Source organism: Nicotiana attenuata, unplaced genomic scaffold, assembly GCF_001879085.1.
Source record: "Nicotiana attenuata strain UT unplaced genomic scaffold, NIATTr2, whole genome shotgun sequence".
In the NCBI taxonomy this organism is placed as follows: Eukaryota; Viridiplantae; Streptophyta; class Magnoliopsida; order Solanales; family Solanaceae; genus Nicotiana; species Nicotiana attenuata.
The window spans coordinates 62,446-76,811 of NW_017671492.1; the positions used below are offsets into that span (position 1 = coordinate 62,446).

At 38.0% G+C, this 14,366-nt stretch overlaps 3 protein-coding genes across 3 annotated transcripts; 2 read left to right on the forward strand and 1 right to left on the reverse strand.

Annotated features, from left to right (window-relative positions):
• The first annotated feature begins 1,531 nt into the window (after nt 1-1,531).
• Nucleotides 1,532-2,125, forward strand: LOC109208611. Its single transcript, XM_019371741.1, has one exon. It carries the CDS (start codon nt 1,532-1,534, stop codon nt 2,123-2,125), a length of 594 nt encoding a protein of 197 aa, XP_019227286.1.
• Nucleotides 2,126-4,820: 2,695 nt separating this feature from the next.
• Nucleotides 4,821-10,692, forward strand: LOC109208612. The gene is made up of 5 exons (XM_019371742.1): nt 4,821-4,909; nt 5,021-5,734; nt 5,930-6,247; nt 9,585-9,951; nt 10,096-10,692. Exons 1-5 carry the CDS (start codon nt 4,821-4,823, stop codon nt 10,690-10,692), a joined length of 2,085 nt encoding a protein of 694 aa, XP_019227287.1.
• Nucleotides 10,693-12,037: 1,345 nt separating this feature from the next.
• LOC109208613 lies at nt 12,038-12,925 on the reverse strand. The gene has a single exon (XM_019371743.1). It carries the CDS (start codon nt 12,923-12,925, stop codon nt 12,038-12,040), a length of 888 nt encoding a protein of 295 aa, XP_019227288.1.
• Between the last annotated feature and the right edge of the window lie 1,441 nt (nt 12,926-14,366).

Here is a 14,366-nt window from a genome sequence, read left to right on the forward strand (position 1 = left end):
TTTATAAGGTTCTATAAAAACCTGATGGGGACTTCTACAAAGACACTACCAGCAATCAACAAAGAAATAATGAAGAATGGCCCTAAGCTTACTCATGAACAACAACTAAGTTTGATTGCAGAAGTGACAGAAGATGAAGTATATAAGGGATTATGTGCTATACAAGAGATAAAGCTCCTGGAGTTGATGGATATAATTCATATTTCTTCAAGAAAGCATGGCCTATATTGAAGAAGGAGATTGTGCAAGCAGTGCAGAAGTTCTTTATCACAGGAAGAATGTACAAAGGTATTAACTGTACATCAATCACTCTTGTTCCTAAAGTGAATAGCCCAACCACAGCAAGGGAATTCGGGCCTATTTCATGTTGTACTGTCCTCTATAAGATCATATCTAAAATACTGGCAAACAGACTGCAGCGAGTAATTGCTAGCGTGATATGTGAAGCTCAGGGAGGATTCATTACAGGAAGGAAAATATCAGATAACATAATCCTATCTCATGAACTTGTGAAGGCATACACCAGAAAGAATTCTTCCCCAAGGTGTATGATCAAGATTGATCTAACTAAAGATTATGACTCTGTAGAATGGATATTCTTGGAACAAGTAACGATTGAGTTGGGATTCCCTAGTAAATTTCAACAATGGGTGCTGGCTTGTATGAAGACTGTGACCTATTCAATTATCATCAATGGAGAACCTATTGAGCCATTCCAGGCTGCAAAGGGATTGAGACAGGGAGACCCTATGTCTCTTTTCCTCTTTGCAACTGCTATGGAATACTTGATTAAAGGCTTGAATGGACTGAAGAAAGAAAGGGAATTCAAATATTACCCAAGGTGTTCTAAGCTAGGCATAACTCATCTGAGTTTTGCAGATGATCTGCTGCTCTTTGCAAGGGGTGACTTGGCCTCAATCACTCAGTTACAACATTGCCTTAACCAGTTTTGTGCAGCTTCAGGATTGAAAGCTAACCAGGAAAAGAGTTCAATCTTCTTTGGTGGTGTTGATCAGTTGGCAAGTGAAGAGATAGTGCAGAAATTTGGTTACTCTAGAGGTACATTACCAGTTAAGTACCTAGGAGTACCATTAGCCACTAAGAAGATGTCCATAGCCCAGTGGCAACCACTTATAGAGAAGATGGTGGCAAGAATTTCTTCATGGACAGCTAAAAAACTCTCATATGCTAGAAGAATTCAATTAGTGCAATTTGTTGTATTTGGTATCCTGGCTTATTGGTCTCAACTGTTTCTGATTCCTAGCAAGGTCTTGAAGACTATTGAAGCATACTGCAGAAGCTATGTGTGGTCAGGAGTCGATGTCATCACTAGAAGATCTCTGGTAGCATGGGATAAAATGTGTACCCCCAAAAGTACGTGGGGGACTAGACCTAATCAATCTACAAACTAGTAGGAATAAGCANCAAGGGGGATAAGATGTGGATCAAATGGATACATGCATACTATATAAAAGGCCAACAGTTATCTAATATGCCAATACCAAAACAGGCTTCCTGGTTAGTTAGAAAGATGGTGGAGGCAAGAAGCTCAGTGGCAACATTTCAAATTCAGCTAAGGAAGAATAGCACCATGATCAGACAACTATATCTAGCTATGATGGGGCAATTGCCAAGAGTAGAATGGAAGATGTTCATGTTTGGAAATGAAGCAAGGGCAAAAGCTAAATTCACAATGTGGTTGTATTTCCAAGACAGGATGCCAACTAGTGACAGATCAAACAAATGGGGGATGCAGGTGGACAGGGAATGCAGTCTATGTAGAGTACACGATGAGAATAGGAAGCATATCTTTATTGAATGTGAGTATACTAAGAGTATTTGGACAAAACTACTAAAATGGATGCAGAGGCAACCAATCTGGGCAACCTCATGGGATCAACACTGGGAATGGGCAGCAGAGAATGCAAAAGGGAAATCAAGTAAGGCAGGAGTATTCAGGATGGTATATGCAGAAGCAATTCATGAGATATGGAATGAGAGAAATCATAGGATATTTGAAAAGCAAAGCAGGAAAGCTGAAGAGTTAGCTAGGAACATAGCATGCATATGTAATGTTAGAGCAACAAATCAGAATAGGCAACTTATACAACATTTTCAGTTCTGATTGTAAATAATAGGAGAAGAGGAGGTGAGTATAGTTGATATATGTATAGTTTGGAGAATTAAAGCAGATAGGACAGTAGGCTGAGTTGTAAGACAACTGTGGATTTGTAAAGCTTCATTGGTGATTAATGAAAATCTCTAATTACCAAAAAAAGAAGAAGTATTTGGCTTTATATAATACAAATAAAAGAAGAATTTAACCAATAAAATCATGTATAACTCCAATATAGAAAAAACGAAAAGAAGTAGCTAACATTATTTGTAGTTTTATTTTTTGTGCTCTAATTCAGTAACCAACTTTATTTGTTGTTGCTTACTGTTTTTAAAAAAAATAAAATAATAAAATTATGAATGCTTAATTGGTTATAGTACCATAACACAGAAACTCCTAAACCTAGAGCAACAAATCTCAATGACGTTAAATTGAAACTAATTTCTCACATTTCGTTTAAAGAATTTTCGTGGGTCCCTCTTTCATAATAATTATTAAGTTACATAATTTAAATAAAAACTATTTTATATAAGGTAAAATTTGAATTTATTCTAGGGAAATAATTTAATGACTATTCCTAAAAGTAGAAAACTAAGTACATGGATATTCCTAAATAGTAGAGAATTAATTAAATGACTATTCCTAAATGTTAGAAAAATAATCAAATGATTATTTTGTCCAGTGTAAACTTTATTTTTAAAGGGACAAAAAGACGAACGATATTTCGCTAAAAGCCTTCCTGCTTTTAATATAGTACTAGTTATAGTGTACGCGCGTTGCGCGTGTACCTATAACAATGAATATATAATTTAAAAATAATAAAATATTATTAAATAATATAATTGAGTTACAAAATAAAAATTTAAAAAGTGTACGTTCTTGAAAAATAAATAATGTTAATGACATATAGATAGATAATGAAAAAAGTCTTGATTTTGAATACGAATTTCATAATCAATTTGAATACGAAAAATATTGTCCATCATTGATTTCATCAAAATTCTAAGTGACACAATTCTAGTTTGTTCAAAGCTCACTATAAACTAACATCTAAACATTAGTAGAATTAATGAGATAATCTTAAGTATTTTTCCTCGCCTAATACTTATATAGAGTTTTTCAAATGTACTTTTATATTAATAGTAAGCATAAAAATGATGTTAGTCAACGACTATTAACGTGCGCCTTCAACCATGGCTCGACGGAGTAAGCAAATTCCGGCGACGTCAACACCTTCCACAGAACAGGAAGAACCTACTAGGGTAATTACCCCAGAAAATGGAATCCCTCAGGACTTAAGACCAAGGCAATTCGGTCAATGGCTAACAGGAATGGGAAGTGCTCCAACGGTTTTGCAAGGAAGACCACCGGTGGAAATCAATACTCCTGTAGAACAAGACGAAGGCACATCCTCAACGGCAGCAGCAAGAAAACTTACCTTCTCCGCGACAGGGGAAATGAGAAAACCTACGGCGGCTGAAGTTGTACAAGGTAACAGATCTCAGCAATTAGGGATGAAACTCGACTATTTTCCCCCAATAATGAGAGATGGGAGGAAAATAGTGAAATTAGTCCAAGCAGAAGTTGAAGAGGAATGTCAGAAATGGAAGTCAGCTTTAATTGGATATGTAATTAGGGGAAACCCTACATTCAAGGAAATGCTGAAATATGTGTATGGGGTGTGGAATTTTGTCATGACTCCTCAGTTATTTCTGCATAATGACGGGTATTTCATCTTCCGATTTATGTCTGAGAATGATAAGGAGACCCTATTGCAGAATGAACCCTTCACCTTTAACAATAGGCCTATGGTTCTCAAACATTGGGAACCAGAATTTCAGATGAGCAAGGAACCCCTCCAGGTCATTCCAATATGGGTTACATTTCCAAATCTGCCTGTTGAATACTGGGAACCAAGAAGTTTGGGTCGAACTGCGAGCTTTTGGGAAAGCCAATATGCACGGATAAGCTTACAGCCAAAGGAGAGAGTGTTCTACGCACGTATTCTAATTGAAATGGATGTATCAGTTGAACTTCCGGAATTGATATCAATTGAACTACCAGGAGGAAAATGCAAATTGCAGAGCATTGAGTATGAGTGGAGACCCCTATACTGTCAAAGCTGCTTGAGCATAGGGCATCAGAATGGTGAATGTAAGAAGGCCACACTTGAAAAAGGAAAGCAACAAATAAATAGAAGGAAGCCGAAGATGGGCTGGAGAGTAAAAGTGAATCAACAGCCTAATAAACCAGTCACAAATGCTGAACAACAAGTTGATCTAGAATTGACAAAAGAAGTAGAAGAGCTAACTGATGACCAGAATGAAAGAGAACAGCATGAGAGTCTGGAATTCCTGGTGCAACAGGCCAAGAACAAGGGTAACAAAAAATTAGCTATTACTCATGAACAGGAAGGACAAAATCAGTTGTGTGAAGACAGTGAAAAGATTGAGAGGTTGCTGAGGCAGAATCAGTTTAGTGCTCTAAAAAGTCAACCAATGATAGTCACTTCAAAAGTGATAAGGGAACAGAGTCCTTCGAGGAAGATACCTCCATGATATTCTGCTCATGGAACATAAGGGGGCTAAATAAGCCCTTTAAGCAGAAAGAACTCAAGACCTTCCTGCTTACAAATAAGGTAGTTCTAATAGGTTGTCTTGAGACTAAAGTTAAAGATAACAAAGCTGAAAAAGTTAAGAAGAAAATGGGGAATGATTGGGAAATAGCTAGTGACTATAATCAAAGCCCAAATGGTAGAATATGGATTGGTTGGAAACCTCAACAAGTGGAAGTGTAAATAGTAGCATTTATGCCTCAATTTGTGCATTGCATAGTAAAAGACAAGGGCTTAACTTTTATTAGCCAGATAACTTTTGTTTATGGCTTGAATACCGTAAATGAAAGGAAGGCCTTATGGCAAGGGCTAAGGAATCTGAATAACAATATAACTGATCCATGGATTGTGCTAGGGGACTTCAATGCTGTTCTTTCTGTGAACGATAGACAAAATGGTATTCTAGTACATCCAAATGAAATTAAGGATTTCCAGGAGTGTATTGAAGACATAGGGCTTGGACAACTAAAAAGAACAGGGAGTTTATTCTCATGGAGTAATAAGAGAGATGCACATATCAGAATCTACAGCTTTATAGATTGGGCCTTTGGGAATTCAAAATGGTTCGACAACTATGGACATTTGGAAGCAGTCTACCTTAACCCAGAATGCTCAGACCACTCTCCTATTATTGTTAACACTGGGAGAATAAGACAAAACCTTCCTAGGCCATTTAGACTAATAAACATTCTTCTTCAGAATGAGGATTTTAAGGCAGTGATCAAAACTACATGGCAGTATGAAGTTCCTGGGTACACTATGTATGGAATATGCAAAAAGCTCAAACTTATTGAGCTAAACACAAGACACCTCCAGAAAGAGGTATCCAATTTGGAATGGAAGGTTGAAGACACTCGAGGGAGGTTGCAAGTCACTCAACCAATGCTGAATTCTGATCTTTACAATCCTAATCTGATTCAAAAGGAGAGAGATCTGATCTTTGAATTAGAGAAATGGTCTAACATACATGAAGAGGTGCTGAGGCAGAAGTCTAGGGCTGTATGGTTAGCAAAAGGAGACTCAAATACAAGATATTTCCATGCCCAAATGTAGACTAGACAAGCAAGGAACCATATCTCTTCAATATGTAATGACCAAGGGATTATGCTGACTGATCCAGACCAAATACAGTGTAAGTTTATTAACTTTTTCCAAGAATTGTTGGGCACTAAGGCTGCAGAACTACTTTGTTTGAACAGCAACATTGCAAAAGATGGGTATTGTCTCAATAAGGAAGAGCAACACGGGCTGATTAAACCAGTGACTAAGGAAGAAATTCTACAAGCTCTGAATGATCTACCAGCTGACAAAGCCCCCGGGGGAGATGATTTTCCTGTTGAATTTTTCAAAGCTAACTTGGATGTAGTGGGAGATGATGTTATAACAGCTATCCTTCAGTTTTTTGAGAATGGAAAGATACTTAAGGAGATAAACAATACAACCATTACATTGGTGCCAAAAGTCCCAAATCCTACTCATGTCAAGGAGTTCAGGCCTATTGCATGTTGTACGACTCTGTACAAACTAATAGCCAAGGTGATATGTCACGACCCTAGCCCCGAACCTGGTCGTGATGGCGCCTCTCGTGAAGACAAGGCCAGCCGGACCAATACAATACACTTTTAAAGCAATTAATGATCATAAAATGGTTTAAAGTATATTTAAATAGTAATAAATTCGCGGAAACATGGATAACAGTAAGGGGAAACCATCCAGATACAGCCCAAACCGGGGTGTCACAAGCCACGAGCGTCTAAGATAACAAATCTCTCAAATGTAACTACAGAGTCTCAATGCTAGAATGGAAAGTAAAGATATAGATAGAGAGGAGCTTTAGGCTGCGAACACCAGCAGCTACCTAAAGTCTCCTCGAAGATCTGCCTGAGCTGGGACGCGTCAACACTCGGGAGTGGGACCTGCTATGCCTGAATTTGCACACACGGTGCAGGGAGTAATGTGAGTACTCCGACCCAGTGAGTAATAAATATAAATAATGGCTGAAAGCAAGAAAACACGCGAAAACATAAAGTAATCTATACAGAAGCAGTAAAGTCACTTTGAACAGTAAATCAATGAAGTAATCAAGTAAAATCCCTTCTTAACAAGTAAAACAGGTAATTTGACAGGAAAATAACAAATAGAAATCTGCCCCTCGGGCACAATATAGTTCACTCGAAACAGTATCAGCCCCTCGGGCTCACTCTCCTTATAGTATCAGCCCCTCGGGCTCACTCTCAGCATAGTATCAGCCCCTCGGGCTCACTCTCAGATCAAATGGGTACCCGCGCTCACTTTGGGTGTGCAGACTCCGGAGGGGCCCTTTACGGCCCAAGCTCTATATCAAGCCACCTCGTGGTATCATCTCTCGGCACTCGGCCTCACAACACTCAAGCCACCTCGTGGCATATAAAAGTATCTCGACCCTCAGCCTCATATCACTCAGCATATCCTCACATATGGCCCTCGCCTCACTCAGTCCGAAAATCATCACAAGCCCCTCGGGCAGTAGCAAAACAATAGTTCTCAGCCCAAAACAACATTTAGAAATATCATTTAAGTTTCAAATCCGAGTAAAAGTGGCTGAGTTTGTAAAACGGTAGATATCAACAGGACTGAGTTCTAGTAACAAGTCAACAAGTGAGGAAATAGTGATAAAAATCCCCGGAGGGTTCAAACAGTTGGCACGAAGCCCAAATATGGCAATCAGCCCAAGTCATGATGATAACAAACAAGTTTTAATCAAATACACGGTAAATTCATCTATCGGGACGGACCAAGTCACAATCCCCAATGGTGCTCTACCCTACGCTTGCTATCCGGCGTGCAAGTCACCTCAATATAGCACTACGATGTGCAAATCCGGGGTTTCAAACCCTCAGAACATCATTTAACATCATTACTTACCTCGAACCGGCTAAATCTCTAGCTCGCGACGCCTTTGCCTCTCGAATCGGCCTCCACGCGTGTCGAATCTAACCAAAATCAGAACGAATATGTCACAATAGGCTAAGGGAACAAAACTCAAGCGAAAACAATCGAAAAATTTCAAAAATCCCGAAATTAGCAAAACCCGAGCCCCGGGCCCACTTCTCGAAACTCAAAAATTTTCACATCAACGGGTTCCTTATCCTTCCACGAGTTCATACATATCAAAAACTCTCAAATCCGACCTTAAATGGCCCCTCAAATTCCAATTTAAAATCTCAAAATCCCAAGCCCTAGTTCTTCCATTTTAGCTAGATTTCCATGAATTTCTAGGTTAATTTCACAATATAATCATGTTTTTGGTTCATAGAACTTACCTCCAATTACTTCTCCTTGAATCCCTCTTCAATTTCCCTCAAAGAGCTCTCAAAATAATCAGCTATGGTGGAAAAATGGCTAAGACTCGCGCATGAAATGTTTAAAAACCTCACTGCTTAGTCCTATAATTCCTTCATCGCAATCGCGGGAAAACCTTCGCGATCGCGAAGCACAAAAACTCAGCTCCCAAAATTAACCCTATGCGAACGCAACAAATTCCATGCGATCGCAGTCAACAATTTTCTTACAACTATGCGATCGCAACATATCCTATGCGAATGCATTGAACAAAAATGGACTGCCCCCAAAAGCTTCTACGCGATCGCAATAGCACCTATGCGATCGCAATGAACAAAATACCTGCAACTGAAACCTGCAATTTCTGCTATCTTTTAAGTCTCAAAACTTCCCATTAGCCATCCGAAATCACCCTAAGGCCCCCGGGACCTCAACCAAAAGTGCCGACACATCCTAAAACCTCATTCAAACTTGTTCCAATCATCAAAACACCTCAAACAACACCAAATCCAACAATTCACATCGAATTCAAGCCTAAGTTTTCTAAAAACTTCCGAAATATGCTTTCGATCAAAAACCCAACCAAGCCACGCCCGAATGACCTGAAATTTTGCACACACATCCCAATTAACATAACAAAGCTACAGCAACTCTCGGAATTCCATTCCGACCCTCGGATCAAAATCTCACCTACCAACCGGAAATCGCCAAAATACTAACTTCGCCAATTCAAGCCTAATTCTACACCGGACCTCCAAAACCAATTCTGATTACCCTCCTAAGTCACAAATCACCTCCCGAAGCTAACTGAACCATCGGAACTCACATCTGATCCCTCTAAATCATAAGTCAACATCCGGTTGACTTTTTCCAACTTAAACCTTCTTAAAAGAGACTAAGTGTCTCATTTCTTCTCAAATCCAATCCGAACGCAAACTAAACAACTTGATCACATAAAACACGGATAACGAAGCATAAAAAAATAAAAATGGAGGAAACAAAGCGGTAACTCATGAGACGACTGGCCGGGTCGTCACATGATCACTAGCAGACTTAAGCAAGTAGTAGACAAAATTGTTGGGCCAGCACAATCAGCTTTTATTGAAGGAAGGAATATCTTAGATAATGTGATTGTGGCACATGAGCTAGTCAAAGGTTACAACAGAAAAGGAATGTCTCCTAGATGTCTAATGAAAGTAGATATCAGGAAAGCTTATGATACTGTTGAATGGGATTTTTTGAGAATGGTCTGTTTGGAATTCTAGTCCAGTTTGTCAAACTCATCATGGAGTGTGTTTCCACTGTGAGTTACTCTATTATTTTCAATGGAAGACTCACCCCTAAATTCCAAGCAAAGAAAGGTCTACGACAAGGAGATCCTATGTCACCATTCCTATTCGTCTTGACAATGGAGTATCTGAACAGATCCTTGAAACAGTTGAATCAAAATCCCAACTTCAATCATCACCCAAGATGCAGGAAAATGAAACTAACCCATATTTGTTTCGTAGATGACTTAATAATGTGCTGCAGGGCTGATAAAATATCTATTCAGTTGATGATGAAGGCATTTGAACATTTCTCTGCAGTCTCAGGCCTTAAAGCATATATGGAGAAAAGTTCTTTGTATATAACAGGGGTGGATCAACAGTTGCAGAACCAAATCTACGATGAAATGCACTTTGCAGTGGGAGAGATTCCTTTCAAATACCTTGGTGTCCCCTTATCTTCAAAAAAAATAACAGTTCAACAATGTATGCCACTGGTGGAGAGAATGATTGCAAGGATCAGATGTTGGACTACCAAATTTCTGTCATATAGTGGCAGAGTGCAGCTTATTAAAAGTGTCCTTTTTGAGATCCAAACATATTGGTCGCAGAATTTCCTGATACCAAAGAAGGTGATGCAATTAATAACAAGTGCCTGTAGAACATTCTTGTAGACTGGACAATGTGCAACGTCAAGAAGAGCACTTGTCGCATGGGAGAGATTATGTATGCCAAAATCAGCAGGGGGCTTGAACATAATTGAGTTTCAAACATAGAATAAAGCAACCATATCAAAATTGCTCTGGGCTATCACAGCAAAGAAAGATACCCTCTGGGTTCAATGGATCCACAGTTTCTATATTAAAGGTAAGAGCATCAGTACTATGGAGACACCTAAGCAAGCCTGTTGGCTTGTTAGGAAAATCTTTGATGCAAGGAAATGGTACGGGAACAATGATTTGTGCACAGAATTACAACAACTCACTCATACTGGGAAGTTCGTGATCAAGAAGGCATATAAATACCTACTTCCTCAATATCCTAGAGTTATATGGAAAAACCTCAACATGATTCCATGTTCTGTACCAAAGTATCAATTTATACTTTGGCTTGAACTTCAAAAGAGACTCAGTACAGCAGACAAAATGGCTAAATGGGGAATACAAGTTCCTAGGAACTGTGTATTATGTAGAGCTGATGCTGAAGAAACACATACTCATTTGTTCTTTGACTGTGATTATTCCAAACAGATGTGGAGTTCTTTCTTATGCTGGACAGGAGAAAGCAGTCAAGTAGGGACCTGGGAGGAGGAGATTGAGAGACTAACGACCAAACAATGCAACAGCAAAACTCATGCAGAGGTACTAGGATAGCTATTAGCTGCTACTATTTATCATGTCTGGAGTGAGCGCAATGCTAGGAGATTTCAAGAACAGCAGCAGGAATGTATCTCAAGACGGAGAGAGATTACCATTCAATTGCATAGGAAAGGACAGTTTAGAAACAATTGGAAAAGTTTACTTGATAGGTTAAACTCATACCCAAGTCTAGTATAGACTTACAGTGTAGTGGATATATAGAGGGGAGGAGTAATTGTAAGTAGGATTCAAAGTTCAGGACTAGTTCTAGAGTAAAAAAGAACTAGTGGATGTACATATTATACTTGGTTGAATAAAATTTTATTGTTTGACCAAAAAATGAATTATTATAGGCATTCAATCTTTGAACTTGTCACCAATCTCTTAATTAAACTTTTAAGAATAGATTATATCTCCGTATTCAAATACTGGCCTTTGACCAAAATCTTATAGCATTTTTTTCTCTTACGATTAAATATCCCCTCAAGTATTTCTTCATATCAAAGTTCCAAAAGATATGTTTCTTTTTCTTCTCCTTTCAAAAAAAAATACAAATTCTCTTTTGTGTTTTTGGTTATTAACTAATATTACAATAAAATTTAAATTATTAGCGCTAATGATAGTAACATCNATAAAGAGATTTATACATCGTATATTTTTACAAAGAAAATGGCACAAAACTCGAGAACCTAAAATATCATTAAATATAGAAGGAGTGTCGACTGATGTATCGATTTTACTAACAATTAGTCCTTACTTATTTTTGTGTAAACCTTTTCATTTGAAGTATTCTTGTTCATCATTTTGTCCAAACTCATTTGTCTCATTTGAATTGTTAATATAGTACTTTTGATTGGATTTATTATTCGAAACATGAGATAATATACCTTTATATTCCCATTCTTTAATTTAAAAAAATATTGTTAAAGCAGGCTGCAACTTAGTTCATTTGTATTTAATATCCATGATTGTTATAGAAACATTTTTTTTGTTAATTTTAAAGTTATAAATATTAAAAAAATAACTAAATGACAAAATTATATTTAATGTGTATGATATAATATACATGTTATCCATCATTAATTATTTAACTTTTACATTAAAAATTATAAATCACCTTTTTAAGACTTTGTGCGCATGTGAAATATTCAAATTAACAATGCTCAAGATGGTTCAGACAAAATCGAAAAAAATGGAATTGACATGTTTTTTTTTGGTAACTATCAAATTTCATTAATTACCAAGTAAAATATTTACAAAGCAGCTAGACTACATACTCAGTCTGCTATTCATACTTTCTATACGATCTATACTTCATTACACAGAGACACTAGCCTATACATTTTAACTACTGACATTGTCAACTAATTGGAAATCTAATATTCAGCAGTCTTTGAAGGTCTTCATCAGCCCGAACATGACAAATATAGGCTATCTCTCTAGCTATAGTATCACTTGCTTTCTCTTTCTTCATGAAAACTCTGGTATTTCTTTCTATCCATATAGAATAGATGAACTCTGTATATATCATTTTCACTATCTTTGCTTGTTTTGTCTTTCCTTTTGTTCTCTGCTCTATCCATTTCTGCATTTCTCCCCCTGTCTTTACAGCTGGCCAGTCAATTTGGATCCATCTCATTAGTTTACTCCAAATTCTGTTACTAACTTCACATTCAGCAAATAAAGGTTCTTCTGTCTCCTCTGCTTGCTTGCACATATGCCATGCTGTATCTATTTGTAGCCCCCAGCTTTGAAGTCTTATTACTGTAAATAGTCTGTCTTGGAGTTGAAGCCATGTATTGAAGATTGCTTTTGGCCTGGCTATATTTCCACACATTAAGTTCTTCCATGTGACTTTTGGCAATTGTCCTATCATACTCAGATATATACTCCTAATCTTGTTCTTGTTTCCTGATATCTGATGTTTAGCATTTCCCATATCCTCTTGTGCCTTGAATATTTTCTTCACCATCCAACTCGCTTGTTGAGGAATGGCCATATCAGTTATCTGCTTTCCCTTTATATAATATTCATGTATCCACTTGATCCAAAGAATATCCTTCTTGCCGTGTAGTTCCCAACATGTTTTAGCTATTGCTGCTTTATTCCATACTTTCAGATTTGTGAGATTAAGTCCTCCAGCTGTCTTTGGCATACACATTCTGCTCCAAGCTACCAGTGCTTTTCTAGTTAGCTCATTTGATCCTGTCCAAATGTAGTTTCTGCAGTAAGCTTCAATAGTTTTCATCACTTTAGCAGGTATTATGAATAGTTGGGCCCAATATGATTAAACCCCAAACAATACAGTTTTCACCAATTGTACACGACCAACATATGACAACTTCTTTGCTACCCATGAGGTCACTTTTGCAATGACTTTTGATATTAATGGTTGCCATTCCAGTATCTTAAGTTTCCTTGTAGCCAATAGAATCCCTAAATATCTGAAAGGTAACTCCCCTTGTCCTGTCACGATCGGGATTTTCCACCCTCAGGAGTCGTGATGGCGCCTACTAATGTGAGATAGGCAAGCCAATTATGTGAACAACTTACCTTTTTACCCATCTTATATTCATTAACAATAGCGAAGTAATATCATTTAAGCAGCGGAATTTAACATAAGCGGAAGAAAAAGCAATAAGCTAGCTGAACATGAATCCAATACAACTGTTTGAATCTCGACTTTCCAGAACTGGTGTCACAGTTTCACAGACGGTCTAAGAATACTACAAATAAAGGGGCTTAAAGAAATAAATACAACACTGTCTCTAGAAATGTATGAAAGAAATAGGAATAGTAGATAGAAGGAGACGCCAAGGACTGCAGACGCCTACAGGACTGCCTCGGGTCGCCTGATGAGCAAGAATCAGCAATCCCACTGCGGTCCGAAGTCTACAACACTGGGGTCTGCAAAAAAGAGTGCAGAGTGTAGTATCAGCACAACCGACCCCATGTGCTGGTAAGTGCCTAGCCTAACCTCGGCGAAGTAGTGATGAGGCTAGGACCAGACTACCAAATAAACCTGTGCAATTTAACTATATACAACAGAAAAGAAGTACAGAAAGAAACATTCATATACAGTCAAGTATGGGAGGGGGAAAACATGCTACGGGGACACATCGAATAGTAACAGAAGAGCAACAAGTATATATGAGGATCACCATAGTTCAATTGAAAATAGAAAGGGAAATCATGCTGCGGGGTACAACAAGTATCAACAGGAAACCAGCAATTTAGTGTAGAGAAACCGTAACACTGTTATCAGTAAAAATTAGGAAATCAAAGACAAGTGCACGGCATCACCCTTCGTGCTTTTACTATCTCTCACCAAAACAATACACGGCATCACACTTCGTGCTTTACTCTCTTCCTCACCCAAACAACAATCACAAGGAAAATAGGGTAAGGGAATCTATAACCTCGAAATAAAACCAAATAACAAGAGAAAATCAGTAAATAAACGTAAATGACAACATAACTCAATTATCAGCAAGAATCAAGGAAATCAAGGACAAGTGCACGGCACCACCCTTCGTGCTTTTACTCTCGTCCTCACCATAAGAATCATTACAATAGGCACGGAATGGTACATCGTGCGGCACGACATCACCCTTCGTGTTTTACACTCTTTCCTCACCATAAAATCAATATAATAGGCACGGAATGGTACATCGTGCGACACGGCATCA

Bases quoted from the DNA above. Each gene is read 5' to 3' on its own strand.
- LOC109208612 (XM_019371742.1), top strand. From the start codon at position 4,821: ATGGGGAATGATTGGGAAATAGCTAGTGACTATAATCAAAGCCCAAAT. The intron at 5,735-5,929 runs GTTAGCAAAAGG...TTGTTTGAACAG, and splicing joins CAGAAGTCTAGGGCTGTATG to CAACATTGCAAAAGATGGGT. The intron at 9,952-10,095 runs GTGATGCAATTA...TTTCAAACATAG, and splicing joins ATTTCCTGATACCAAAGAAG to AATAAAGCAACCATATCAAA.
- LOC109208611 (XM_019371741.1), top strand. From the start codon at position 1,532: ATGGTGGAGGCAAGAAGCTCAGTGGCAACATTTCAAATTCAGCTAAGG.
- LOC109208613 (XM_019371743.1), bottom strand. From the start codon at position 12,925: ATGAAAACTATTGAAGCTTACTGCAGAAACTACATTTGGACAGGATCA.